A 27,373-nucleotide genomic window follows, 5' to 3' on the forward strand; every position below is an offset into this window, starting at 1 on the left:
ATGTGGAAGTCTGTAGTAGGTCATGATGTATCTGTTTCCGTGGAGACCCAGGGTGATGATTGGGACACAGACCCTGACTTTGTGGTGAGTGTGGAAATAGCTTTCCTTGGACAATAAAGGGCAGTGGGCACGCATGTGGGCCACCCTGTAACCCTTGAGGGGGCTTAGAAAAAGTCTGGGACTGGGATAGCCCTCATGGTGGGACTGCCTGGCAGGACAGTTTGCTGTCATGAGTGGGGCCTGCATGATAGCCTGTGCTGAGGATGGAAGGAGACAGGTGCGGAGGAGTTTGACATTGTGATTGACAGGCTATGGCAGGCTATGCTGAGGGAACAGGTTAACTGGGTGTCCTTTGGTCTGTGAGCCAGGATTTGAGCTGGACATGTATAATTTGGGGGAATTCGGAAGTTGTAGGAGACCTAAAGGAGAAAGTTTGAGGGATGCAGAGTAGAAAGGGAGGTTTCAGAGCTCACCAGCTTAATTTTAACAGGAGGCCTGGGTGGGATAAGCACAGAGAAGAGTCTGAGTAAAGTGTCTGAGTGCCGGAAGCAGCTGATGCAGGGGACATGGGGGGCGTGTGTGTCAGCTATGTGGCCTCTCTCAGCCTGGCACATTTCTTGCCATCACTTATTGCTGAGTGTTTTCTTTTGTAGAATGACATCTCTGAGAAGGAACAACGGTGGGGAGCCAAGACCATCGAGGGCTCTGGACGCACAGAGCACATCAAGTAGGTACCAAAAGGACTGGGAGGAGGGAAAGAGGTATGGGAAGAGCCCAAGGAAAACTTGGAGACTCAGGAGAAGGTGAGGGGGGAAGGAAAGAGGGAAATTCCTGTCTGTGTGTCTTTGCTTTTCCTTCAGTCTGTCCCCATGTGTCCCTTTGGGTGTCATTGTGTATTTGTTTCATGTCTCTCCTCTTATCCCCCCAACCCTATTATCTGTCTTTTATTTCTAACCACTCTGATATTTCCCCAACTGTGCCTATTATTATAACTGTTCTCTTCCGTCAGTAAGGCATGAGGAATTCACAGAGGGAAATGCTGAGCTTGTATCATTTACTATCTATCTATTCACATAAATGTAAATGTGTGTCTGGATTGTAGGGTGACTTCTGATGGGCCAAGGAGGATTCAGTAAAATGTCAAGGTAAAGAACTCAGAATAAATGCTATAAAACGAGGACAATATCAGGTCCCATACCTGGTCTAATTGACTTTTAAAATAAAAATTTGTGTTTGGCTACTAATAGAAGTAGGAAGCCATGAATGGTAATATGAAGAAATATGACACTTGGAAAACCTATTGATGTATAGGGATCTTAAAGATTATAACCCAATATTTTACCAGAAACAAAAAGCAAAACAAACAATAAACTCTGATACCATAACAGAGAAGGAAGTTACTCACAGACAAATCCAGGAGTTTCTGTGGGATATATTGTGTATTAGGATTGAGAGATTCTCTCTTCGTTAATAATCCATGGATTATTTGGGATCATCTAACCAGGGCTGTTTGCTTTGGATAGTGTCAGAATGTCCAATAGACGCAATAAGCAGTATAACAGGAGCAAAATTAAAAAGTCAATAAATTGGCAAAATTAATCTTTTTTAAGCTCCATTTTAACTCCCCTCCCCCACAAACAGCAGTGTTTTTACCTCATTTTCTTCTAGATTTTAAAGTGTCAGTGGATTATCACATTGCACAAGAAACACACTATGAAAACCTGACACATGTTTATACAATTTGATAATATTCAGTACTCCACAGTGTTGTTTAATCAGACATAAATGATTTATTTCAAGTAACTGTAATGATTATCATATTTAAAGAAAGTAGGCAATTCTGGAAGCAGTTGGAAAGCAAAAACATGGAATTGGGTCATGCAGGAAGCTTCTCTGATGCTCCTCTGTAGGCTCATCAATCCTACCCAAATTAAGACATCTTTCCTTTTCTGAGAAAAGGCCGCTCAGTCCTAGTATCCTGAGAACTGTTAAGATAAGCATACAAACTCTCCTTGTACCTTTCCCCTCCCAGTGCCTGTCTTATGCAGAGTAGGAGTAGAACATTTTAAAGAAGACTCCTAAATCCCTGCCGTGATCTTATGGAAAGAGCTGGAGTTTGGATATCAGATAGATTCAGATTCAATTCACAGCTCTACCATTAATAGCAATGTGAGTTAGACATATAGCCTCTCTGAAACTCAGCTTATTTATTTATCAAATGGGGATAATAATAGCTACCTGGCAGGTGTATGGTTAGAATTCAATGAACTAGCATATAGCAAAATCTAGTGCAGTACTTAGCACCACTTAGCAGCTCAATAATGTTATTTCTCTTTCCTGTTAATATAGATTACTTGAATCAGATTTTCTTTTTTTTTTTTTTATTAGTTTCTGCTTTATAACAAAGTGAATCAGTCATACATATACATCTGTTCCCACATCCCCTCCCTCATGCATCTCCCTCCCTCCCACCCTCCCCATCCCACCCCTCCAGGCGGTCACAAAGCACCGAGCTGATCTCCCTGTGCTCTGCGGCTGCTTCCCACTATCTATCTACCTTACGTTTGGTAGTGTATATATGTCCATGCCTCTCTTTCCCTTTGTCACAGCTTACCCTTCCCCTTCCCCATATCCTCAAGTCCATTCTCAAGTAGGTCTGTGTCTTTATTCCCGTTTTACCCTTAGGTTCTTCATGACATTTTTTTTTTTTAATTCCATATATATGTGTTAGCATACGGTATTTGTCTTTCTCTTTCTGACTTACTTCACTCTGTATGACAGACTCTAGGTCTATCCACCTCATTACAAATAGCTCAGTTTCGTTTCTTTTTATGGCTGAGTAATATTCCATTGTATATATGTGCCACATCTTCTTTATCCATTCATCCGATGATGGACACTTAGGTTGTTTCCAGCTCCGGGCTATTGTGAATAGAGCTGCAATGAACATTTTGGTACATGTCTCTTTTTGAATTATGGTTTTCTCAGGGTATATGCCTAGTAGTGGGATTGCTGGGTCATATGGTAGTTCTATTTTTAGTTTTTTAAGGAACCTCCATACTGTTCTCCATAGTGGCTGTACCAATTCACATTCCCACCAGCAGTGCAAGAGTGTTCCCTTTTCTCCACACCCTCTCCAGCATTTATTGTTTCTAGATTTCTTGATGATGGCCATTCTGACTGGTGTGAGATGATATCTCATTGTAGTTTTGATTTGCATTTCTCTAATGATTAATGATGTTGAGCATTCTTTCATGTGTTTGTTGGCAGTCTGTATATCTTCTTTGGAGAAATGCCTATTTAAGTCTTCTGCCCATTTTTGGATTGGGTTGTTTGTTTTTTTGCTATCGAGCTGCATGAGCTGTTTATAAATTTTGGAGATTAATCCTTTGTCAGTTGCTTCATTTGCAAATATTTTCTCCCATTCTGAGGGTTGTCTTTTGGTCTTGTTTATGGTTTCCTTTGCTGTGCAAAAGCTTTGAAGTTTCATTAGGTCCCATTTGTTTATCTTTGTTTTTATTTCCATTTCTCTAGGAGGTGGGTCCAAAAGGATCTTGCTGTGATTTATGTCATAGAGTGTTCTACCTATGTTTTCCTCTAAGAGTTTGATAGTTTCTGGCCTTACATTTAGGTCTTTAATCCATTTTGAGCTTATTTTTGTGTATGGTGTTAGGGAATGATCTAATCTCATACTTTTACATGTCCCTGTCCAGTTTTCCCAGCACCACTTATTGAAGAGGCTGTCCTTTCTCCACTGTACATTCCTGCCTCCTTTATCAAAGATAAGTTGGCCATATGTGCATGGGTTTATCTCTGGGCTTTCTATCCTGATCCACTGATCTATCTTTCTGTTTTTATGCCAGTACCACACTGTCTTAATTACTGTAGCTTTGTAGTATAGTCTGAAGTCAGGCAGCCTGATTCCTCCAGCTCCGTTTTTCGTTCTCAAGATTGCTTTGGCTATTCGGGGTCTTTTGTTTTTCCAAACAAATTTTGAAATTTTTTGTTCTACTTCTGTGAAAAATGCCAGTGGTAGTTTGATAGGGATTGCATTGAATCTGTAGATTGCTTTGGGTAGTAGAGTCATTTTCACAATATTGATTCTTCCAATCCAGGAGCATGGTATATCTCTCCATCTATTTATATCATCTTTAATTTCTTTCATCAGTGTCTTATAATTTTCTGCATACAGGTCTTTTGTCTCCTTAGGTAGGTTTATTCCTAGATATTTTATTCTTTTTGTTGCAATGGTAAATGGGAGTGTTTTCTTGATTTCATTTTCAGATTTTTCATCATTAGTGTACAGGAATGCCAGAGATTTCTGTGCATTAATTTTGTATCCTGCTACTTTACCAAATTCATTGATTAGCTCTAGTAGTTTTTCGGTAGCATCTTTAGGATTCTCTATGTATAGTATCATGTCATCTGCAAACAGTGACAGCTTTACTTCTTCTTTTCCAATTTGGATTCCTTTTATTTCCTTTTCTTCTCTGATTGCTGTGGCTAAAACTTCCAAAACTAGGTTGAATAAGAGTGGTGAGAGTGGGCAGCCTTGTCTTGTTCCTGATCTTAGTGGAAATGGTTTCAGTTTTTCACCATTGAGGACAATGTTGGCTGTGGGTTTGTCATATATGGCCTTTATTATGTTGAGGAAAGTTCCCTCTATGCCTACTTTCTGCAGGGTTTTTATCATAAATGGGTGTTGAATTTTGTCGAAAGCTTTCTCTGCATCTATTGAGATGATCATATGGTTTTTCTCCTTCAACTTGTTAATATGGTGTATCACATTGATTGATTTGCGTATATTGAAGAATCCTTGCATTCCTGGAATAAACCCCACTTGATCATGGTATATGATCCTTTTAATGTGCTGTTGGATTCTGTTTGCTAGTATTTTGTTGAGGATTTTTGCATCTATGTTCATCAGTGATATTGGCCTGTAGTTTTCTTTCTTTGTGACATCCTTGCCTGGTTTTGGTATCAAGGTGATGGTGGCCTCGTAGAATGAGTTTGGGAGTGTTCCTTCCTCTGATATTGTTTGGAAGAGTTTGAGAAGGATGGGTGTTAGCTCTTCTCTAAATGTTTGATAGAATTCGCCTGTGAAGCCATCTGGTCCTGGGCTTTTGTTTGATGGAAGATTTTTAATCACAGTTTCAATTTCAGTGCTTGTGATTGGTCTATTCATATTTTCTATTTCTTCCTGAGTCAGTCTTGGTAGGTTGTGCATTTCTAAGAATTTGTCCATTTCTTCCAGGTTGTCCATTTTATTGGCATAGAGTTGCTTATAGTAATCTCTCATGATCTTTTGTATTACTGCAGTGTCAGTTGTTACTTCTCCTTTTTCATTTCTAATTCTACTGATTTGAGTCTTCTCCCTTCTTTTCTTGATGAGTCTGGCTAATGGTTTGTCAATTTTGTTTATCTTCTCAAAGAACCAGCTTTTAGTTTGGTTGATCTTTGCTATCGTTTCCTTCATTTCTTTTTCATTTATTTCTGATCTGATCTTTATGATTTCTTTCCTTCTGCTAACTTTGGGGTTTTTTTGTTCTTCTTTCTCTAATTGCTTTAGGTGCAGGGTCAGGTTGTTTACTCGAAATGTTTCCTGTTTCTTAAGGTGGGATTGTATTGCTATAAACTTCCCCCTTAGAACTGCTTTTGCTGCGTCCCATAGGTTTTGGGTCGTCGTGTCTCCATTGTCATTTGTTTCTAAGTATTTCTTAATTTCCTCTTTGATTTCTTCAGTGATCACTTCATTATTGAGTAGTGTATTGTTTAGCCTCCATGTGTTTGTATTTTTTACAGATCTTTTCCTGTAATTGATGTCTAGTGTCATAGCATTGTGGTCGGAAAAGATACTTGATACAATTTCAATTTTCTTAAATTTACCAAGGCTTGATTTGTGACCCAAGATATGATCTATCCTGGAGAATGTTCCATGAGCACTTGAGAAAAATGTGTATTCTGTTGTTTTTGGGTGGAATGTCCTATAAATATCAATTAAGTCCATCTTGTTTAATGTATCATTTAAAGCTTGTGTTTCCTTATTTATTTTCATTTTGGATGATCTGTCCATTGGTGAAAGTGGGGTGTTAAAGTCCCCTACTATGATTGTGTTACTGTCGATTTCCCGTTTTATGGCTGTTAGTATTTGCCTTATGTATTGAGGTGCTCCTATGTTGGGTGCATAAATATTTACAATTGTTATATCTTCTTCTTGGATCGATCCCTTTATCGTTATGTAGTGTCCTTCTTTGTCTCTTCTAATAGTCTTTATTTTAAAGTCTATTTTGTCTGATATAAGAATTGCTACTCCAGCTTTCTTTTGATTTCCATTTGCATGGAATATCTTTTTCCATCCCCTTACTTTCAATCTGTATGTGTCTCTAGGTCTGAAGTGGGTCTCTTGTAGACAGCATATATATGTGTCTTGTTTTTGTATCCATTCAGCCACTCTGTGTCTTTTGGTGGGAGCATTTAGTCCATTTACATTTAAGGTAATTATTGATATGTATGTTCCTATTCCCATTTCCTTAATGGCTTTGGGTTCGTTATTGTAGGTATAGTCCTTCTGTTGTGTTTCTTGCCTAGAGAAGTTCCTTTAGCATTTGTTGTAAAGCTGGTTTGGTGGTGCTGAACTCTCTCAGCTTTTGCTTGTCTGTAAACGTTTTAATTTCTCCATCAAATCTGAATGAGATCCTTGCTGGGTAGAGTAATCTTGGTTGCAGGTTTCTCTCCTTCATCACTTTAATTATGTCCTGCCACTCCCTTCTGGCTTGTAGAGTTTCTGCTGAGAGATCAGCTGTTAACCTGATGGGGATTCCCTTGTGTGTTATTTGTTGTTTTTCCCTTGCTGCTTTTAATATGATTTCTTTGTGTTTAATTTTTGACAGTTTGATTAATATGTGTCTTGGCGTATTTCTTCTTGGATTTATTCTGTATGGGACTCTCTGTGCCTCCTGGACTTGATTAACTATTTCCTTTCCCATATTAGGGAAGTTTTCAACTATAATCTCTTCAAATATTTTCTCAGTCCCTTTCTTTTTCTCTTCTTCTTCTGGAACCCCTATAATTCGAATGTTGGTGCGTTTAATGTTGTCCCAGAGGTCTCTGAGACTGTCCTCTGTTCTTTTCATTCTTTTTTCTTTATTTTTCTCTGCATCAGTTATTTCCACTATTTTATCTTCCACCTCACTTATCCGTTCTTCTGCCTCAGTTATTCTGCTATTGATCCCATCTAGAGTATTTTTCATTTCATTTATTGTGTTTTTAATCGATGCTTGATTCATCTTTAGTTCTTCTAGGTCCTTGTTAACTGTTTCTTGCATTTTGTCTATTCTATTTCCAAGATTTTGGATCTGGGAAATAGAATCTTGGATCAGCTTTACTATCATTATTCTGAATTCTTTTTCAGGTAGACTGCCTATTACCTCTTCATTTGTTAGGTCTGGTAGGTTTTTATCTTGCTCCTTCACCTGCTGTGTGTTTTTCTGCTTTCTCATTTTGCTTATGTTACTGTGTTTGGGGTCTCCTTTTTGCAGGCTGCAGATTCGTAGTTCCCGTTGTTTTTGGTGTCTGTCCCCCGTGGCTAAGGTTGTTTCAGTAGGTTGTGTAGGCTTCCTGGTGGGGGGGACTAATGCCTGTGTTCTGGTGGTTGAAGCTCGATCTTGTCTTTCTGGTGGACAGGTCCACGTCTGGTGGTGTGTTTTGGGGTGCCTGTGGCCTTATTATGTTTTTAGGTATCCTCTCTGCTAATGGGTGGGGTTGTGTTCCTGCCTTGCTAGTTGCTTGGCATAGGGTGACCAGCACTGTAGCTTGCTGGTCGTTGACTGAAGCTGGGTGCTGGTGTTGAGATGGAGATCCCTGGGAGATTTTCGCTGCTTGATATTATGTGGAGCTGGGAGGTCTCTTGTGGACCCGTGTCCTGAAGTTGGCTCTCCCACTTCAAAGGCACAGCACTAACTCCTGGCTGCAGCACCAAGAGCCTTTCATCCACCCGGCTCAGAATAACAGTGAGAAAAAGTAGAAAGAAATAATTAGTAGAAGAAAGAAAGAGAGATTGAAAGAAAGGAAGAAGGGAAGTAAGGAAGGAAGGAAGGAAGAAAGAAAGAAAGGAGGGAGGGAGGAAGGATGGAAAGAAAGGAAAGAAAGGAGGGAGGGAGGGAGGAATGAAAGCAAAAGGAAGAGTGAATGGAAGAAGAGAGGGAGGGAGGGAGGAAGGAAAGAAAGAAAGAAAGACAGGAGGGAGGGAGGGAGGGAGGAAGGAAAGAAAAAGAAAGTGGAAAGAAGAAGGGTGGGAGGGCGGGAGGGATGGAGGAAAGAAAAAGAAAGAAGGAAAGGAGGAGCGGAGGGAGGGAGGGAGGAAGAGAAGGGAGGAAAAAAAGAAAGAGCAGGTAAAGTAAAATAGAATAAAGTATGAAATATAGTAGCGTTATTAAAATTAAAAAGTAATTATTGAAAAAAAACACGGACCGAAAGAACCCTGGGACATATGGTGGAAGCAAAGCTATACAGAGAGAATCTTACACAGAAGATTACACATACACATTCACAAAAAGAGAGCAGGGGGAAAAATCAAAAATCTTGCTCTCCAAGTCCACCTCCTCGATTTGGGATAATTCGTTGTAAAAAGAGGAAAAGGGCGAAAAGTCTGAAATCTTGCTAAGTCCACCTCCTTAATTTGAGATAATTCGTTGTAAAAAGAGGGAAAAAAAGGGGGGGAAGTCTTAAATCATGTCCTGAAGGTCTACTTCCTCAATTTGGGATGATTCGCTGTCCATTCATGCACTCCACAGACGCAGGGCACATCAAATGGACCGTGGAGCTTTAATCCGCTGCCTCGGAGGCTACACAGAGAGATTTCCCTGTCTCTGCTCTCACAGCTCCCGGGTCTCAGCCTTGGACCTGGCCCCGCCTCTGCGCGTAGGTCGCCGGAGGGCGTCCGTTCTTCGCTCAGACAGGACGGGTTTAAAGGAGCCGCTGATTCGGGGGCTCTGGCTCACTCAGGCAGAGGGGAGGGAGGGGAATGCCCTCTCCTCGCGCACCAGGCAACAAAAGGGAAAAAAGTCTCTTGCCTCTCCGGTAGCTCCAGACCCTTTCCCCGGACTCCCTCTGGGCTAGCACTAACCCCTTCAGGCTCTCTTCCTGCCGCCAGCCCCAGACCTCTCCCTGCGCTCCGACTGAAAGCCGATACCCGAGCCTCAGCTCCCAGCCCCGCCCGCCCTGGCGGCCGAGCAGACAAGTCTCTCGGGCTGGTGTGTGCCTGAGGGCACCGATCCTCTGTGCCAAAATCTCTCTGCTTTGCCCTCCACACCCCTGTTGCTGTGCTCTCCTCCGCTACTCCGAAGCTTTCCCCCTCCGCCACCTGCAGTCTCCGCCCTCGAAGGGGCTTGTAGTGTGTAGAAACCTTCCCTCCTTCACGGCTCCCTCCCACTGGTGCAGGTCCCGTCCATATCCTATTGTCTCTGTTTATTCTTTTTTTCTTTTGACCTACCCAGGTATGTGGGGAGTTTCTTGCCTTTTGGGGGGTCTGAGGTCTTCTGTCAGCGTTCAGTAGGTGTTCTGTTGGAGTTGTTCCACGTGTAGATGAATTTCTGATGTATCTGTGGGGAGGAAGGTGATCTCCGCGTCTTACTCTTCCGCCATCTTCCTCCGGCTTCCCCCCAGATTTTCTTCCTAAAAACCTAAAAATAAACATGTAAACAGATGGCAATCTTGCTTCTTCCTAAGTGGGGTTTACCTGAACTGTTGTGTTACACAGTCCAGTATATATATTACTCTGACTGGTGACCCCTGGAGTTGTAAAATGTGGTGACCCTGGTTGTTTCCTTATTAGCCTAACTGAATCTATATCTGATAGAATAAATTGTGGAGACATTTACACAAAAACCCACTCCCCTCCCGTTTACCCAGGCTACTGAGGTATAAAAGCTCAGTCTCTGCTAGTAACTAACTAGGTGATCCTGGACAGGTCACTTCCCTCTCTGATTCCCAGTCTTGCCATTGGGATCAAAAAGACCTCTAGAGGACCTTCCAGTAGTAAGCCTCCAATACTCTGGGATTCTTTCTGGCTAGTGTGGGCTAGGACAACCTTTAAGGTCAGATGGGAATCACTAAAGTCCTTGGAAAGGAGGGGAAGTTGAACAGAAGAACAGTAGCTGCAGAGCTCAGATGACTCAAAGCAGGAAAAGGAAGTGATTGTGGTTCTCATTAATCTCACTACCATCCCCCACACCATGATCTTTCTTTTTTAAGTCTGCCTAAAATATATTTAGTTTGGGGAATGGTTTGGTAATTTGGTGAATAGTTCAAATGATCCTATCCATCCTTCATCTATTGTGTAGAGAAGTCCTGGGCCAGGTGGCTCCAAGTAGCCTAGTGTTTCCAGGAGCTGCCAGGTTTTCAAGGGCTCTTGCATTTTCTCCATCTTCTTCTCCCCACTTTTGCTCACTTGTGCCCATGTGCCTCTTTACAGTCGATATACCCCTCCCCACCCCTGGCTGGATGTAAACACTGATCTGCTTCTTGTCACTACAGATTAGTTTTGCCTATCCTAGAATTTCATGGACGTGGAATAATATAGAAGGTATTCTTTTGTGTCTGTCTTCTTTCACTAAGCGTAATATTTTTGAGATCTATTCATGGTCTTGTGTATATCAGTCTTTTGTTCCTTTTTAATGTCAAGTAATTTTGCATTGTACAGATAAACCAGAGTTTGGTTTATTAGCCTGTTGATGGACATTTGGGTTGTTCACAATTTGGGACTATTACAAATAAAGCTGTCATGAACATTTTGATCCAAATCTTTTTCTTAACATATATTTTTACTTCTCTTGGGAAATACCTAAAAGTAGTAGAATTCCTGAATCATATAAAAAGTGTTTTAACTTTTTAAGAGACCAGTAAACTGTTTTCTGAAAGAAACGTTTTTTCACTCCTACAAATAATGTATGGGTTTCAATTGCTCCACATCTTTGTCTATACTTGTTATTGTTAATATTTTTAATTTTAATTATTTTTGTAAGTGTGTGGGGATTTCAATTTGTATCTTTCTGCTGACTAATTTTATTGAGCATCTTTTCTTGTGCCGTTCATATATCTTCATTTATCTTCATTTTGAAGTGTTTATTCAAATCTCTTCCTCACTTTTAAAGTGGGGTCTTTGTATTCTTATTGAGTTTTAAGAGTTCTTTATATATTCTGGATAAAAGTCTTTTGTGACATATGTGTTGTACAAATATTTTCTTCCAGACTGTAACTTGCTTTTTCATTTTATTAATGGCTTCTATTGAAGATCAGAAGATATTAATTCTGATGAAGTTTAATTTATCAAAATTTTTTATGGTTAGTGCTTTATATGTCTAAGAAATTTTTGCCTACCTCAAACTGTGAAGATTTTTCCTATGTTTTGTTCTAAAAGATTTATAGTTTTAGCTTTTACAGTTAAGTCTATGATCTATTTCAAATTTGCTTTTGCGTACAGTGTGAGGCAAAGATTGAGGTTCATTTTATTTCCATAAGGATATCTCATTATTCCAACATCGTTAAAAGACTAATCTTTCCCCACTGACTTACCTGGCATCTTTGACCATATACATGAGGGTCTATTTCTAGACTCTTTTATTGATTTATATGTCTGCTCTGACCCACACCATACTGCACTGATTGTTGTAGCTTTATTGTACTGCACTTTTTATTGCAGTCATGAAATCAGGTAGTCCTTCTCCTTTGCTCTCCTTTGAAAAAACAAACCACTTTTTACCATCCTAGGACTTTACATTTCCACATACATTTCAGAATTAGCTAGTCAATTCCTGCAAAAATGCCTGTTGGTGTTTTGAATGGGATTGCACTGAATCTATAGATCATTTTAGAGAGAACTCACATCTTAATAATCTTGAGTTTTCCAATCCATGAACATGGGGTATGTCTCCATTTATTTAGGTCTTCTTTAATTTTTTCAGAAATGTTTTTCAGTGGTCACATCTTGCACATATTTTATTAATAAGTTATGCTAAAATATTTCATGTTATTTCATGTGATAGTAAGTGGTATTTATTTTTAACTTTAAATTTCCAAATGTCTGTGACTAGTATGTAGAAATAAAATTGCTTTTAATAGTGATCTTGTCTCCTGGGACCTTGCTAAATGTACCTAATAGTTCTAGTAGCACATTTATGTAGATTCTTTAGGATTTTCTACAACTATGATCATACTGTCTGTGAATAAAATCTTACAGTCTGTCACTCACTTTTGTGCTTTTACTTTTGTAATAAAAACAAAAAAATCTGTTCTTTCTCTTAGCTCATCTTTGAGGTCCTGGGTGTCACTTGGTTTCTATAAATTGTATTGCTTCATCAATTCCAAGGTATTTTAAGCCTTAAAATAGGCATCTGAGAGTTAATGTGTTAAAAGTTTCTTAGGTATGCCAATTAGGACATTGAATTACAATTATTTTTCCTTTCTATATTTCCACCTGATCACTATTTTCATACATTAATTATCTTTGTATTGTCAGAGCCTAATGGTGCCTCACACTCAAAAAAGTTTAATATTTATTTAATAAAGGAATAATATAACTAACACATTTATAGTGGCTTCAGCTGTATTCTGAAGAATTTGGTAAGAAGTTGGTCTTCGTTGGCCCCAACATTTTCATTCAAATTATATTATCTATTGTCATGATTCTCTGACTAACCTCATTGTTATCTATTAAGTGGATATTCCTGAATCTCATTTTCTAATCCCTTTTAAAAACTTGTTTCAACTATAATACAGTTATGATCCATGTAACAGTAATTGGATTTATTAAAACTTTGCTAATTTTTCCCATTTGAAAGTAATGTTTAGTCCCATTTTCTTCATTCTTCATCTGAACACTTTGGTTGGGAAATATTGGTCATTTACCTGTTCTTGGAACCAATAACTTTTCTGACACTGACAGTTCTAAAGTGTTGATGTTGTCGAAATAGCAACACAGGATCTCTGCCTTCACTGCTGCCAGAGGGTTTAGAGCAGGCACAGGAACAGAGGGTTCTTCCAGCTGTTAGCTTAATTTCATCTGGCTCAAAGTCAGTTTTCTAAAATTAACTTTGACTAAAGCTGAGAAGGCTTTTTAAAAAGACCTCTGTTGGGCTTATACTACAAGGCCACAAGATGGATCTATTAGTCCATGAAAGAGGAGACTTTCTGCTGTGAGATGGCCATTCTACCTGTAACCAATATATCTGGTTTTTCTGAGCTAGTGAAGTCCCAGGAACATCACTATATCTCAGTTTCTTAAACCTCCATTTCTTGCTACAGGAAGTCAAATTTTTTATTTAGGGTTCTCTTGCCCAAATGTTTCTAAGAATCCCCAGTGGTCCTTATATGTGTCCAAGTATCAGTCCTGATTGTCACTTATTGGTGCTGGTGTTGGTGCTGGTGCTGAGCTGTCACTTCTTATCCTCAGCCCAAACAAATGCACAGAGGTATTCTCTACCCACATGGTAGAGATGAAAGTGAAGTAAGAAAGAGAATGCCTCCTTTTGGTGTTACGTTCTCTTAAGGACAGAAGTGTCCCAAATCAAGGTTATTTGAGCCTTAAAGTTTTGCAACAATTAGTGATGAGAGTGAATTTTATTAGTGAGCCTTTTTTAGTTTTTAGTTCTCTCAGGAATTAGCAGATATAGGGGCAGTGTGAAGGGCATTCATTTTTGACAAGAAGAGACACAAAATACTTAAAGTATAGATAAATTTCCCAATGCTGCATTTTTCATAATCATCGTTTTTAATGACTTCCTCATGTGCCATTGAAAAGTAATACTGCAATTTACTTAACTGTTCCCCATTTTTTCCATATAAATTGTTCCTTGGTTCTTGCTATTAAATACAATGTTTCAGTGAATATCATTAGACATTAAGCTTTGCCATATTTAAAACTATTTCCTTGGGGTAGACTTCTAGGACTAGAATGTGTGGGTAAAGGGTATATGAATATCTTTGTGCTTCTTGAGGTAGAGTACCGAACTGTTAAACAACAAATCCATTCAGAGAGGAAAATAACTTTTCAGTTGCTAGAATATAGGTAACACTGTTCTCTAATATTTAGGAACATGAGACTAAATGTCAGAAGGTTATTTAGTGAGCAAAATAACAGACTAGAGGAAATACTATTGGCTTATGGAGAGTTTATATCAGGCTATATATGCAGACCACACCTACCTCCTACTCCCAGACTCAGCACAGGTATACTTTGGGGCTATTGCTAAAAATGAACAGAACACACTGCAAGATTTCAATTTTTCTGCAAAGTAGGGTTCGTTGACATCTCTGTGCTAGACGAGTCTCTGTGATGTGGTTACTTCCAGCATTCACCAGCTGAGGAACAAAGTGTCAGAGGAGCATGATGTTCTCAAGAAGAAGGAGATGGAATCAGGGCCCAAAGCATCCCATGGCTACGGAGGTCGGTTTGGGGTGGAAAGAGACCGAATGGACAAGGTGAGTTTAAAGGGGGATATTTGCTTTTAAAAAATAAACACATGAATTGATTCATTTGTTGGTTTTATGGTTTAAAACTTATTTAAAAGTAAAATATTCATTTGGGTTTTAAAAGAGAATGTCCACATATTATATGTGTCATTGTCCCCCTGATTTCAACACATAAAATATAGATGACGTGGGCTTCCCTGGTGGCACAGTGGTTGAGAGTCCGCCTGCCGATGCAGGGGACATGGGTTCGTGCCCCGGTCCGGGAAGATCCCACATGCCGCGGAGCGGCTGGGCCCGTGAGCCATGGCCGCTGAGCCTGCGCGTCCGGAGCCTGTGCTCCGCAAAGGGAGAGGCCACAACAGTGAGAGGCCCGCGTACCACAAAAAATATATATATAGATATAGATATATAGATATATAGATAGATAGATATAGATATAGATGACGGAAAATGGGAGCCAAGAATTTAGAAGGGCTGGGCTAGTGTAGACCCAGCCACACTGTAACTCCTAGACTAAGGAGACACACATAGAGAAGGGGAAAATATGTTTCAAAATCATTTACTGCTTTTAAATGGATGTGTCTCTTACTGTTTTCTTTACTGTATATTTAGTGTTCTTTTTGTACATATTTTATACATCACTTAATATGATTTGCACATAGATGTGAAAAATATTTATGTGAATTTATCTATTAGATGTCCTCAAATATATTATTATTTTTCCTTTATCCATTAGATACTATGAAAATATGATAAAAAGAAAGCCTGTATGTTGAATTGTATTTTTCCATTGACTTTTCTAACCTCAAAGATAAAAATATAGGACTTCCCTGGTGGTGCAGTGGTTAAGAATCCACCTGCCAATGCAGGGGACACGGGTTCGATCCTGGTTGGGGAAGATCCCACATGCTGCGGAGCAACTAAGCCCAAGAGCCACAACTACTGAGCCCGTGTGCCACAACTACTGAAGCCCACGCATCTAGAGCCCATGCTCTGCAACAAGAGAAGCCAGTGCAATGAGAAGCCCGCGCACCACAACAAAGGGTAGCTCCTGTTCGACGCAACTAGAGAAAGCCCGTACGCAGCAACGAAGACCCAGTGCAGCCAAAAATAAATAAATTTATTTTTTAAAAAGATAGAGATATATTCCTGTAAGAAAAAAGATTTAATCTCCAAGGAGAAAAAGCAATTTAATGAAAGCAGTTAGTTCACCCTTTTGTCATTGTGTAAAGTGCAAAGTAGGCATTGTATTCTCCCACAGAATTCCTAGGAAAGATTAAAATAGATAAGCAGTCATTCACTCCTGAATTCAGCAAACAAAGTTGACCTACACAGACCCAAAAACACTACAAAATGAGCTCCCAGGAGCTCATATAGGGCAGTGCTTCACATCCATCTCTGTATTAATATTTATTTATCCCAGCATGGAATCGGAAATACAGGAGGAAGAAGAAACTTTCTAATTTCTTCTTAGTTGAGACTCTGCAAGGTATCACTATTTGGTTTGAAGTATTATTCAATTCCAAGATTTTTAAAGCATCCATATCCAAATATTAAAAGAGACATACCTTTCAAAACCAAGTAGAAAATGGTAGATGGAGAAAAGAGTGGAGGGGAATAAAAAACAGTTAAATTATATGCCATCTTGGACTACTCACGGTGTTGTCTACCAGCCCCCTTTGGTATAAAGAGTCAATCACTGTTAATAACAGGGCCCAGGCTGCACTTCTGAACTTTGATGGTTGTGTAGGAACAAAGATCCAGAACAAAAGCACCTGGCTGTGTTAAATATTCAATCCGGGCTATGGCATCTAGTCAGTCCCCTTATGTGTCTCCCCAGTAACTACTCTCATTTCTATTTTGATGCACAAAGCCCTTGTTTCACCCTCTTTTTAAGCAGTGGTTTAAACACTGCCCTGTCTATGTAGTCTCTATCCTTCTGGTTCCCAACCCATCCTATGGGAGTTTCCTAAATGATGGGTTCCTAGTGGTATTAAAGAAGAGGATGTGCAAGGTTCCAGAAAAAGTCATCTTGTTCTCCCATCACACATTCCTTGGCACTCCGTCAGAGATTATCAGTGTGACCTAGAGTGGAATTTCTTGTATTCTTACATCTCATCCTATCTCTGATCATTTTATTTTTTCATGGTCATTTTTATCTTCTCACTCATTCCGATCTTGATTTTTCTCAGAGTGCTGTGGGCCATGAGTATGTTGCTGAGGTGGAGAAGCACTCTTCTCAGACTGATGCTGCCAGAGGCTTTGGGGGCAAATACGGAGTTGAGAAGGACAGGGCAGACAAGGTAAGTGACAACTCTCTCCCTGTGCCACCCAACTCAGATCATGTGGGGCTTACCAACAATCACCTTGAATGTAGGTCTGTGCTTCTCCTGTGGAAAGATGGGGCAGTGACCTCACGGAGAGTCCATTATGAGGATGGCTCCCACACCTCCCTCAGCAAGTTCTTTGGTGCTGCTGTTGGAGGCCACATGCTGACCTGAAAGGTGTTCATTTAAAAGAGACAAAGACTCCCAAACTCTGAATAAGGAATCCCTAAGCCATTGTTTTATTGTTTTCCCCCCTGCATTTTATTTATTTATTTATTTATTTTTAAACATCTTTATTGGGGTATAATTGCTTTACAGTGGTGTGTTAGTTTCTGCTTTATAACAAAGTGAATCAGCTATACGTATACATATATCCCCATATCCCCTCCCTCTTGCGTCTCCCTCCCACGCTCCCTATCCCACCCCTCTAGGTGGTCACAAAGCACGGAGCAGATCTCCCTGTGCTATGTTAAGCCATTGGTTTTATCATACCTGTACGCATGAAGAGAGAAGAGGAAATTCCAAAACTCCTCCTTTGGTCTAATATGAAAGCCTTATAAATATTTATGCCTTTCAGGAAAACAGACATATCAGCTGAAGTACTATTATAATGGTAGCAAATAATCAAGTAAAACAACTAATTAAGGTTACAATGTTTTTAGAAGGTGAAGGTTACTTTTCACAGGAGTTAGTACTAACTCCTTGAAGTCCAGGTGTTTTAAAGACTCCTTCGTACAAAAAAGTAGTGATAGTTTTAAAGAGAGAAAGAGAAAAAGGACAGCATGATTACAGACTATAGAGTGGTCCAGAGAGTACAATTGATAACTCATTCATGTTCTCATTTTCACACCTTAGTAGATCGGATTCTTTGAGCTCATTTTTTATGGGGCAGAGTAGTGTCTCTGCCCTGCAGCAGCACACAGAGCAGACATCTCCTTCACAGCTAGCTGAGATTTTGTTTGTTTGTTTGTTTGTTTAACCTGCAGCTGTTAATAAGTAGGCCTGAATCCTTAAAGCTAAGTGTTAGAGTGTTATTTGAATTGTAGGGGTAAAAAAACCAGAAAAGTTCAAAACATACTGTAAGGTAAAGTAAAAGCACAGAGGATAATTTTTAAAAGCAGTAATGGAATATGGAGCATGTAATGTTCTCTAATCAGGGTGCAGTTTCTCTTCCTTCTTGGCTCCCCTCCTGCCTTTGCCTAATCTTTCACTGTTCTTTCTTTCAACTCCTGCCTCACCAGCCACAAACCAAATTACCTTAACAATCAGTGTGTCTTGTAAATCAAGAAACAATACATACTAATAACTTTTTTTTATAAATGTATTTATTTTACTTATTTATTTTTGGCTGCATTGGGTCTTTGTTGCTGCACACGGGTTTTCTCTAGTTGTGGCGAGTGGGGCCTACTCTTTGTGGTGGTGCGCGGGCTTCTCATTGAAGTGGCTTCTCTTGTTGCAGAGCATGGTCTCTAGGTGCGTGGGCTTCAGTAGCTGTGGCACGAGGGCTCAGTAGTTGTGGCTCTTGGGCTCTAGAGCACAGGCTCAGTAGTTGTGGCCCACGGGCTTAGTTGCTCCGCAGCATGTGGGATCTTCCCGGACCAGGGCTCAAACCTGTGTCCCCCGCATTGGCAGGCGGATTCTTAACCACTGCACCACCAGGGAAGTCCCATACTAATAACTTTTAAAATGCAAAATCTAGACTTGCTTAGGGACCTATTACTGAGCCATATGGGGACATAGCTAGGTTAGATATTTGCCAATATTTCCAGTCCCAAAGTAGCTAGGATCCAGATTCTCCTGGTTGCCTCTCATCCCACCAAAATCTACATCTCTGGGTTTCCACTGTTGTGTAAGGAAAGAGAAGAGGCACAGTATAATCAGTCAGTATAGGATGATATCTCTTACATGTGCACAGTGCTGCTTTATAGTTTACAAGGCAGTTTTCTAGCTATTATCTCATTTTAGTTTCATGAGACTTAGGAAGAAAAACACTAATTTACTGAGTGCCCACACTTTATGTATCTTGCCCCATTTAGTCCTCACAATATCCCAAATAAGTTGGAATCATTTTACAGTTGAGATTAATAAGGCAGGTATACCTATTTTCATTTCATATTTAAAGGGCCCAAGGGGGACTTCCCTGGCGGTCCAGTGGTTAAGACTCTGCACTTCCACTGCAGTGGGGCACCGGTTCCATCCCTGGTCAGGAAACTAAGATCCCACATGCCTCCATGTGGCCAAAAGAAAAACAAAACTAAAAAAAAGAGGCTGAGGCTCAGTAATATTAAAGGACATACCTAAAGTTACACAACTACAAATAGGAAAGGTGGGGTTGGGATTTGGATCTAGAGCTATCTGTGTCCAGGGCCCATGGTCACTGGTTTGTAGCACACTGCCTTTACACCAGCCTGTCAGGGTACTGTCTGTTTCTACATTGAATCCCCACACTCAGCTCTGAGCCCCTATAACTAACCCCTGGGCTGAGCTATAGGTGTAAAGGTAAGTGAGAGAGGGAGAAAATGTTCATCTCTGACTCTAATCGATTCTCTCTCCTTTTCTCTGTAGTCAGCTGTTGGCTTTGATTACAAAGGAGAAGTGGAAAAACACACATCTCAGAAAGGCAAGGACCCTGCACTTCAGCCATAGCAACCTGACTGCCCAGACTTCAACTCCCAACAGCCATCATCGACTCCCTTTAGTTCCATGGCCCAGTTCCCTGTTATTTTATTTTATTTTTAAATCCAAGCATGTACTTGCTTCTTTTTTTCTCCTATATTGCTTTCTATGAGCTTGGTCAAGTTTTCTTTAGTCCCATTTCCCCTCTAATGGATCAAAAATAGGATATTATACTCCTTTATTTTAGTAAGTTATTCCTAAGTTTTAATGTGCATCTGCAGCTTAAGTTTAAAATTAATCACTGTTTCTTCCTGAGTAACAAAGGAAATGAAGAATAATTTAATTACATTTCTTCTACATTCTATAGTCTTTGTACCAACTGAACAATTGTTTAGTATATCGATTACATGTGTTTGTTTTTAAACCCCACAAAAGTTAATCATTATTATTACTAGGTGAAGGCTTATTTAAATTGACCAACATATTTACCAGTTTACTAGCTCATCATTGTTTATGATATTTCATTGTTTCCTCCTTGCTTCTTCTATTCCTTCTTGCTAGAGTATATCCTTTGATAATTCTTTCAGTGAGAGTCTATGAGAGAACTCCCAGGCTTTGTCTGAAAAAAAAATTTATTTTGCTCCATTCTTCATTGTTATTTTCCCTTCATCATGTTGAAGATACTATTCCATCATCTCTGGCATTTCTCTTGGGTTAGTCTAATCATAATTCCTTTGTACGTAACATGTCTTTTCTCTCTGTTTTTGTTTTGTCTCATGAAAATTTTTCTTTTTGTTTCTGATATCCTGAAATATCATCAGGCTATATCTAGGTGTTGGATCTATTTTTATTATTCTACATGAGACTTATTGCTCCTCTTCAACCTGAGAATTAACTTTCTTTTTTTTATTTTTAATTTTTAATTTTTTTAATTTTTTAAATTTTTTTATTTTTTTATTAGTCTCTGCTTTACAACAAAGTGAATCAGTCATACATATACATCTGTTCCCACATCCCCTCCCTCCTGCGTCTCCCTCCCTCCCACCCTCCCCATCCCACCCCTCCAGGCGGCCACAAAGCACCGAGCCGATCCCCCCGCGCCATGCGGCCACCCCCCACCAACCATCCACCCCACGCCCGGCAATGTATACACGTCCATGCCGCTCCCCCACCCCGTCACAGCCCCCCCGCCATATCCCCAAGCCCACCCCCCGTAGGTCTGTGTCTCTATTCCTGTTTTACCCCTAAGTTCTTCATGACATTTTTTTTTCTTAAATTCCATATATATGTGTTAGCATACGGTATTTGTCTTTCTCTTTCTGACTTACTTCACTCTGTATGACAGACTCTAGGTCTATCCACCTCATTACAAATAGCTCAGTTTCGTTTCTTTTTATGGCTGAGTAATATTCCATTGTATATATGTGCCACATCTTCTTTATCCATTCATCCGATGATGGACACTTGGGTTGTCTCCATCTCCGGGCTATTGTGAATAGAACTGCAATGAACATTTTGGTACATGTCTCTTTTTGAATTATGGTTTTCTCAGGGTATATGCCTAGTAGTGGGATTGCTGGGTCATATGGTAGTTCTAATTTTAGTTTTTTAAGGAACCTCCATACTGTTCTCCATCGTGGCTGTACCAATTCACATTCCCACCAGCAGTGCAAGAGTGTTCCCTTTTCTCCACACCCTCTCCAGCATTTATTTCAATATGAAAAGTTCTCGGGCATTTTCTCTTTAGATAGTGTCTCTCCTCTCTTCTCTTTTATTCTTTCTTCTGGAACTCAGATGTATATTAGAACTTTTTATTCTCTTCTCCATCTCTCTCTCTCTTTTAAAAAAGACTTTATGTTTTCAGTGCTTTTTAGATTTATGACAAAATTGAGAGGAAGGTACAGTCCTGCACCCATACCTGCATAGCCTCCCCCATTATCAACATCACTGACCAGAATGGTGTGTGCATGTGTGTGTGTGTGTGTATTTTTTTCTTTCATTTTTTTTTTTTTTTTTTTTACCAAGGATGATTCTACACTAACACATCAAAGTCAGCCAAAGTCCATAGTTTACTTTAGGGTTCGCTCTTGGTGTTGTGCTTTCTATGGGTTTGGACAAAAGTATACTGACATATATCCATCATTATATTGCCATACAAAGTAATTTCAGTGTCCTAAAAATCCTCTGTGCTCTGCCTATTCATCTCCCTCATCCCTCAGCAACCACTGATTTTTTTTTGTCTCTATAGTTTTGCCTTTTACAGAATATTATATGGTTGGAATCATATACCATGTAGCCTTTCCAGATTGGCTTCTTTCACTTAGTAATATGCATTTAAATTTCCTCCATGTCTTTTCATAGCTTGATAACTCATTTCTTTTTTGCTGAATATTATTCCATTGTCTTGATGTACCCCAGTTTATTTATACGCTCTCCTACTGAAGAACATAGTGGTTGCTTCCAAGTTTGGACGATTATGAATAAAGCTGCTATAAACATCTGTGTGCAGGTTTTTGTGTAGACCTACATTTTCAACTCCTTTGGGTAAATACCAAGGAGTGCAATTGCTGGATCCTATGGTAAGAGTATGTTAAGTTTTGTAAGAAACTGCCAAACTGTCACTCAAAGTGGCTGCACCATTTTGCATTCCCACCAACAATGTATGACAGTTCCTGTTGTTCCACATCCTCACCAGCATTTGGTGTTGTGAGTAGTCTGGATTTTGGCCATTCTAATTGGTGTGTAGTGTTATATTATTGTTTTAATTTGCATTTCCCTGATGATATATGATGTAGAGCATCTTTTCATATGCTTATTTGCTATCTGTGTATCATCTTTGGCAAGGCATCTGTTAATATAAATATATTTGACCTATTTAAAAAGTTGGGTTGCTTGTTTTCTTATTGTTGAGTTTTAAGAATTCTTTGTATATTTAGGGTAACAGTCCTTTATGACATGTGTCTTTTGCAAAGATTTTCTCCCAGTGTAAGGCTTGTCTTCTCATTTGCTTGACATTGTCTTTCACAGAGCAAAAGTTTTTAAAATTTTAGTGAAATCCAGCTTATCAATTATTTCTGTCATGTGTTGTGTCTTTGGTGTTGTATCTAAAAAGGCACCACCATACCTAAGGTCATCTAGGTTTTCTCCTATATTATATTCTAGGAGTTTTATAGTTTTGCATTTTACATTTAGGTCTATGATCCATTTTGATTTAATTTTTGTGAAAAGAGAATTTTTGTAATACATGTATCTAGATTCATTGTTTTTTTAATCTGTGCATGTCCACTTGTTCCAGCACCATTTGTTGAAAAGACTATCTTCTCTTCATCGTGTTACCTTTGCTCCTTTGGCAAGCATCAGTTAACTATAATTATGGAGGTCTATTTCTGGACTCTCTGTTCTGTTCCACTGATTTATTTGTCTATTTTTTCACCTCTACCACACTGTCTTCATTACTTTAGCTTCATAGTAAGTCTTAAAGTCTGGTAGTGTCAGTCTTCTAACTTTGTTCTCCTTCAATACTGTGTTGGCTATTCTGGGTCTTTTGCTTCTTCATATAAACTTTAGAAACTGTTGATCCAAAAAATAACTTGCTGGGGTTCTGATTGGGGTTGCACTGAGTCTATGGATCAAGTTGGGAAGAACTGACGTCTTGACAACATTGAGACTTCCTATCCATGAACATGGAATATCTCTCCATTTACTTAGTTTTCTTTGATTTTGTTCATCAGAATTTCATAGTTTTCCTCATATAGATCTTATACATATTTTAAGTTTATACCTAAGCATTTCTTTATTGGGGTAGTAATGTAAATGATATTGTATTTTTAATTTCAAAATCCACTTATTTGTTGCTTGCATATAGGAAAGCAATTGACTGTTGTATATTAATCTTGTATCCTGCAACCTTGCCATAATTGCTTATTAGTTTCAGGAGTTTGTCAATTCTTTTGGATTTTCTACATGGACAGTCATGTCATCTGTGAACAAAGACAGTTGTGTATCTTCTTTTCTAGTCTACATACTTCTTCTTTTCTTGCATTATTGCATTAGCAAAGACTTCAAGTACAATGTTGAAAAGGAGTGATGAGACAGGCCATAGTTGCCTTGTACCTGATCTTAGTGAGAAGGATTTACGTTTATCACCATTAAGTATGATACTAGCTGTATAGTTTTTGTGGATAGTCTTTATCAAGTTGAGAAATTTCCCCTCTATTTCTAGTTTACTAAGAATTTTTATTGTGAACTGTGTTGGATTTTGTCAAATGCTTTTTCTGCAACTATTGATATGATCATGTGATTTTTCTTTTTTTCTTGTTGATGTGATGGATTATGCTAATTTATTTTCAAATGTTGAACCAGCATTGCATACTTAGGATAAATCCCACTTGGTCATGGTACATAATTATTTTTATACATGTTGGATTTGATTTGTTAATATGTTGTTGAGTATTTTTGAATCTGTGTTCATGAGAAATACTGGTCTCTAGTTTTCTTTTATTGTAATGTCTTTGTCTGGTTTGGGTATTAGAGTAATGCTGACCTTATAGAACAGTTGTGAAGTATTCCCTGTGCTTTTATCCTCTGAAAGAGTGTGCAGAGGACTGGTATAATTTCTTCCTTAAATATTTGGTGGAATTCACCAGTGAACCCATATGCACCTGGTGCTTCCTGTTTCGGAAGATTATTAATTATTGATTCAATTTCTTTAGTAGATATAGGCCTTTCAGGTCATCTGTTTCTTTTTGTGTAAGTTTTGGCAGTTGTGTCTTTTCAAGGAACTGGTCCATTTCATCTAGGTCATCAAATTTGTGGGCATAAAGTTGTTCATAGTATTATTTTATTACCTTTTAATTTCCTTGGAATCTGTTGTAATGTAACCTCTTTCGTTTCTGATATTATAGTAATTTATGTTCTCTCTTTTTTTCTTTGTTAGCCTGACTAGAGGCTTTTCTATTTTATTGATCTTTTCAAAGAACCAGCTTTAGGTTTCCTTGATTTTCTCTATAGGCTTCTTGTTTTTAATTCCATTGATTTTTTTGCTCCAATTCTTATTTCTTTTTTATGCTTACTTTGTATTTAATTTGTTCTTTTTTTTCCAGTTTCCTAAGGTGGACACTTAAATTGTTGATTTTAGGTCTTTTTTCTTTTCTAATATATGCATTGCTTTTCCTTATGCACTGCTTTCACTGCATCCAAATTTTTTTGATAAGTTGTGTTCTTGATGTCTCTTAATTTCTCTTCTCTATCTCCATCTCTTCATCTCCCTGTGTTGTATTCTGGGTAATTCCCTTGCATCTATGTTAAGTTCTATAACTCTCCCTTTAGCTGTATTTAATTATCGTTTAAGTTGTCCACTAAATTTTTTAACTTTATTTCACATATTTTCATTTGTGCAAGTTCCCGTTGATTCTATTGAAATTCTGCTGATTCCTTTTCCATAATGCCCTATTGCTTTCCTTATGTTTTTCACCCTTCTTTAACTCTTTAATTATTTTCAAAGTATTCATTTTATAATTTCTTTCACATTGTTATATTATTTGCAGTTCTTGAGGGTGCTAATTCTTCTGTTCAGTTAATCTGTTTTCCCTCATGGTTATTTATTTTTTTGATGGTTTGTAATTTTTGTTTGCAAATTTATTTCAGTGGGGGGAAAGGGATATTTGTTTTTTGAGAGATTTATGTGCCCTGGCTTGAGAAGTTTCCCATCAGAGAAACTATGCCTTTATTTCTGTCTGAGTTCTAGGGGTTTTAATAGTAATAGACCATGTTTTCTTTATGATTTTTGTTTTCTATTATGAATTCAATTTCTTAAATACATACAGGTCTATTCAGTCTTCTTATTTTTTCTTAAGTCAGTTATGGTGTAGTGTGCTTTTTAAGGAATTTTTCCATTTTTATCTATATTTTCAAATATATTGGCATAACTTCATAGTATTCCCTTATTTTCTTTTTAACCTCTGTAAGATCTGTAGTGATATGTTCACTTTCACTTCCGATATTGTTACTTTGTGTTTTTTCTCTTTTTAATTATTTTTGCTAGAGATTCATCAGTATTATTTTTTATTAATCTCAAAGAAGTATCTTTTGGCTTTGCTCATTTTCTCTATTGTTTACTTGTTTTAAAAATTTTATTGAACTCTGCTCTTATCTTCATTATTTTTTCTTTCATTTTAATGTGGGTTTAGTTTGTTCTTTCTGTAGCTTCTTAAGGTAGAAACTTAGGTAATTGATTTTAAACTTTTGTTTACTGTATGTGCTCTTAAAACTATATATTTCCCTCTAAACACTGTTTCTGCTACATTCCACAGTCATGCATATTTTAATTTTCATTCAGTTCGAAACATTTTCTAATTTTCCTTTTCATTTCTTCTCTGACCCATGAGTTATTTAGATGTGTGTTGCTTATTTTCCAGGTATTGGGGAAATTTTCTAATTTTATTGTTATTACCTTCTAATTTAATTCTATTGTGATCAGAGGATATGTTATCTCATGTTCCAATCTTTTGAAATGTATTGAAACTTTTTATAAGGTCAAGCATGTGGTCTATCTTGGAGAATGTTATATGTGCATGGAAAAAAATGTGTATTATGCAGTTTGGGGGTACAATATTCTGTAAATGTCACTTAGGTCTTGATAATGTTATTTGGGCCTTCTATAATTTTAGATTCTTTTGTCTAAATTTTCTATTAATAATGAAAAAAGAGTGTTAAAATTTTCAACTATGATCATAGATTTGTCTATTTCTCTTTCTGCTTTGCTTCATGAGTTTTGATTCTGATAATAGGTTTATACCAGCATATATATTCCTGATGAATGACAAATTGAACTCTTATCATTGAGTTATGTCTCTCTTATCTTTTATAGTGCATTTTGTCTTGGGGTCCATTTTGTCTCATATCCATGCCATCCTTCTGATGCTTACTCTTTCTGTGGTATATATTTTCCTACATCAGTATCCAATTAATTTCTCAGCTTAGAATTTCTGTATAATATAAGTAGCATGAAACTGGGTATTTGTATCCCACACCTTCAGGTGTAGGTGTGGAGTTTCCAGGTCTCATAGGTAAAATTTCCTTCTCCAAATGCTAAAAAAACTACAATTCCTCTCACTATTTCCCTGGACAGGTGAGTAGACGTTTTCTAGAATTCTTTTATAGGAGTGGGCAGAACCTTACTTACTTCCTGCTCTCCAGCCACCTGTTCTTATAGAAAGTAGAACCCCAGACCCTAGATCCTAATCGCTAGGCACTAAATTTGGGACTTAAAAAAGCTTGTATTTTCTATGTCAGCTCATAATTACCATCATGTCAACTGTTTTGATTCATCTGTTTGTTTCTGGAGCCAGGAATTTTTTTCTTCTTTTCTTTTGAGATTCACTATTTAAAAAAGAAAAAAAAGAGAGATTGCTCTATCTTTCTGACTTTGCTAAGTGTTTATATAGGATTAGGGAAAGACATATATTTCATATGCATCTCTCTTTTTTTCTGGAAGTCTCTCCTTACACTCTCTATACTTTCTCCTTCCTTGAAGAAGGGAGAAAATTCAAATGATCTTCTCATCTTGGAATGGAAGTAAGGGAGGAGAGGAAAAGAGTGAACATTGTTTAAAGCTTACAAAAGTTGCTTAGAACAACATTTCTCTTTCATTTCCCAGTATTCAAGCCCTGCTCTCTTCCTGGGGCCCTATCATCCTGCACCCATCCCTCCTGACTCTTCTCTTCCACAGCACTTCCCCATGGGCTGAGAGTGAGCTCTCACGACTGCTCCTTCCACCATAGATTACTCTCGTGGTTTTGGTGGCCGTTATGGGATAGAGGAGGACAAACGGGACAAGGCAGCTCTGGGATATGACTACAAGGGAGAGACAGAGAAACACGAATCCCAAAGAGGTAAGTTGGGGTTGGAGAGGAGGGAGGTCACAGGGCACATGGAGCCCTCCTTCTGTCCCTGAAGGCTGACAT

The 27,373-nt window shown here is 38.4% G+C and overlaps 1 protein-coding gene across 2 annotated transcripts in view; it reads left to right on the forward strand.

Annotated features, from left to right (window-relative positions):
- Positions 1 to 27,373, forward strand: part of HCLS1 (hematopoietic cell-specific Lyn substrate 1) — a gene marked incomplete at both ends in the record, with an annotated part of 31,489 nt that continues 4,116 nt past the window's right edge. Inside the window, 6 exons of one of the 2 annotated variants that reach the window (XM_079705166.1) lie at positions 1 to 84; positions 654 to 727; positions 14,346 to 14,475; positions 16,659 to 16,769; positions 19,359 to 19,413; positions 27,191 to 27,301. In XM_079705166.1, the coding sequence (XP_079561292.1) occupies positions 1 to 84; positions 654 to 727; positions 14,346 to 14,475; positions 16,659 to 16,769; positions 19,359 to 19,413; positions 27,191 to 27,301 (565 nt within the window). The remainder of the gene's footprint in view (positions 85 to 653; positions 728 to 14,345; positions 14,476 to 16,658; positions 16,770 to 19,358; positions 19,414 to 27,190; positions 27,302 to 27,373) is intronic. The other variant, XM_079705167.1, reaches the window with a different exon arrangement.

The sequence above is a fragment of the Hyperoodon ampullatus genome (genome assembly GCF_949752795.1).
Source record: "Hyperoodon ampullatus genome assembly, chromosome: 5".
Classification (NCBI taxonomy): Eukaryota; Metazoa; Chordata; class Mammalia; order Artiodactyla; family Ziphiidae; genus Hyperoodon; species Hyperoodon ampullatus.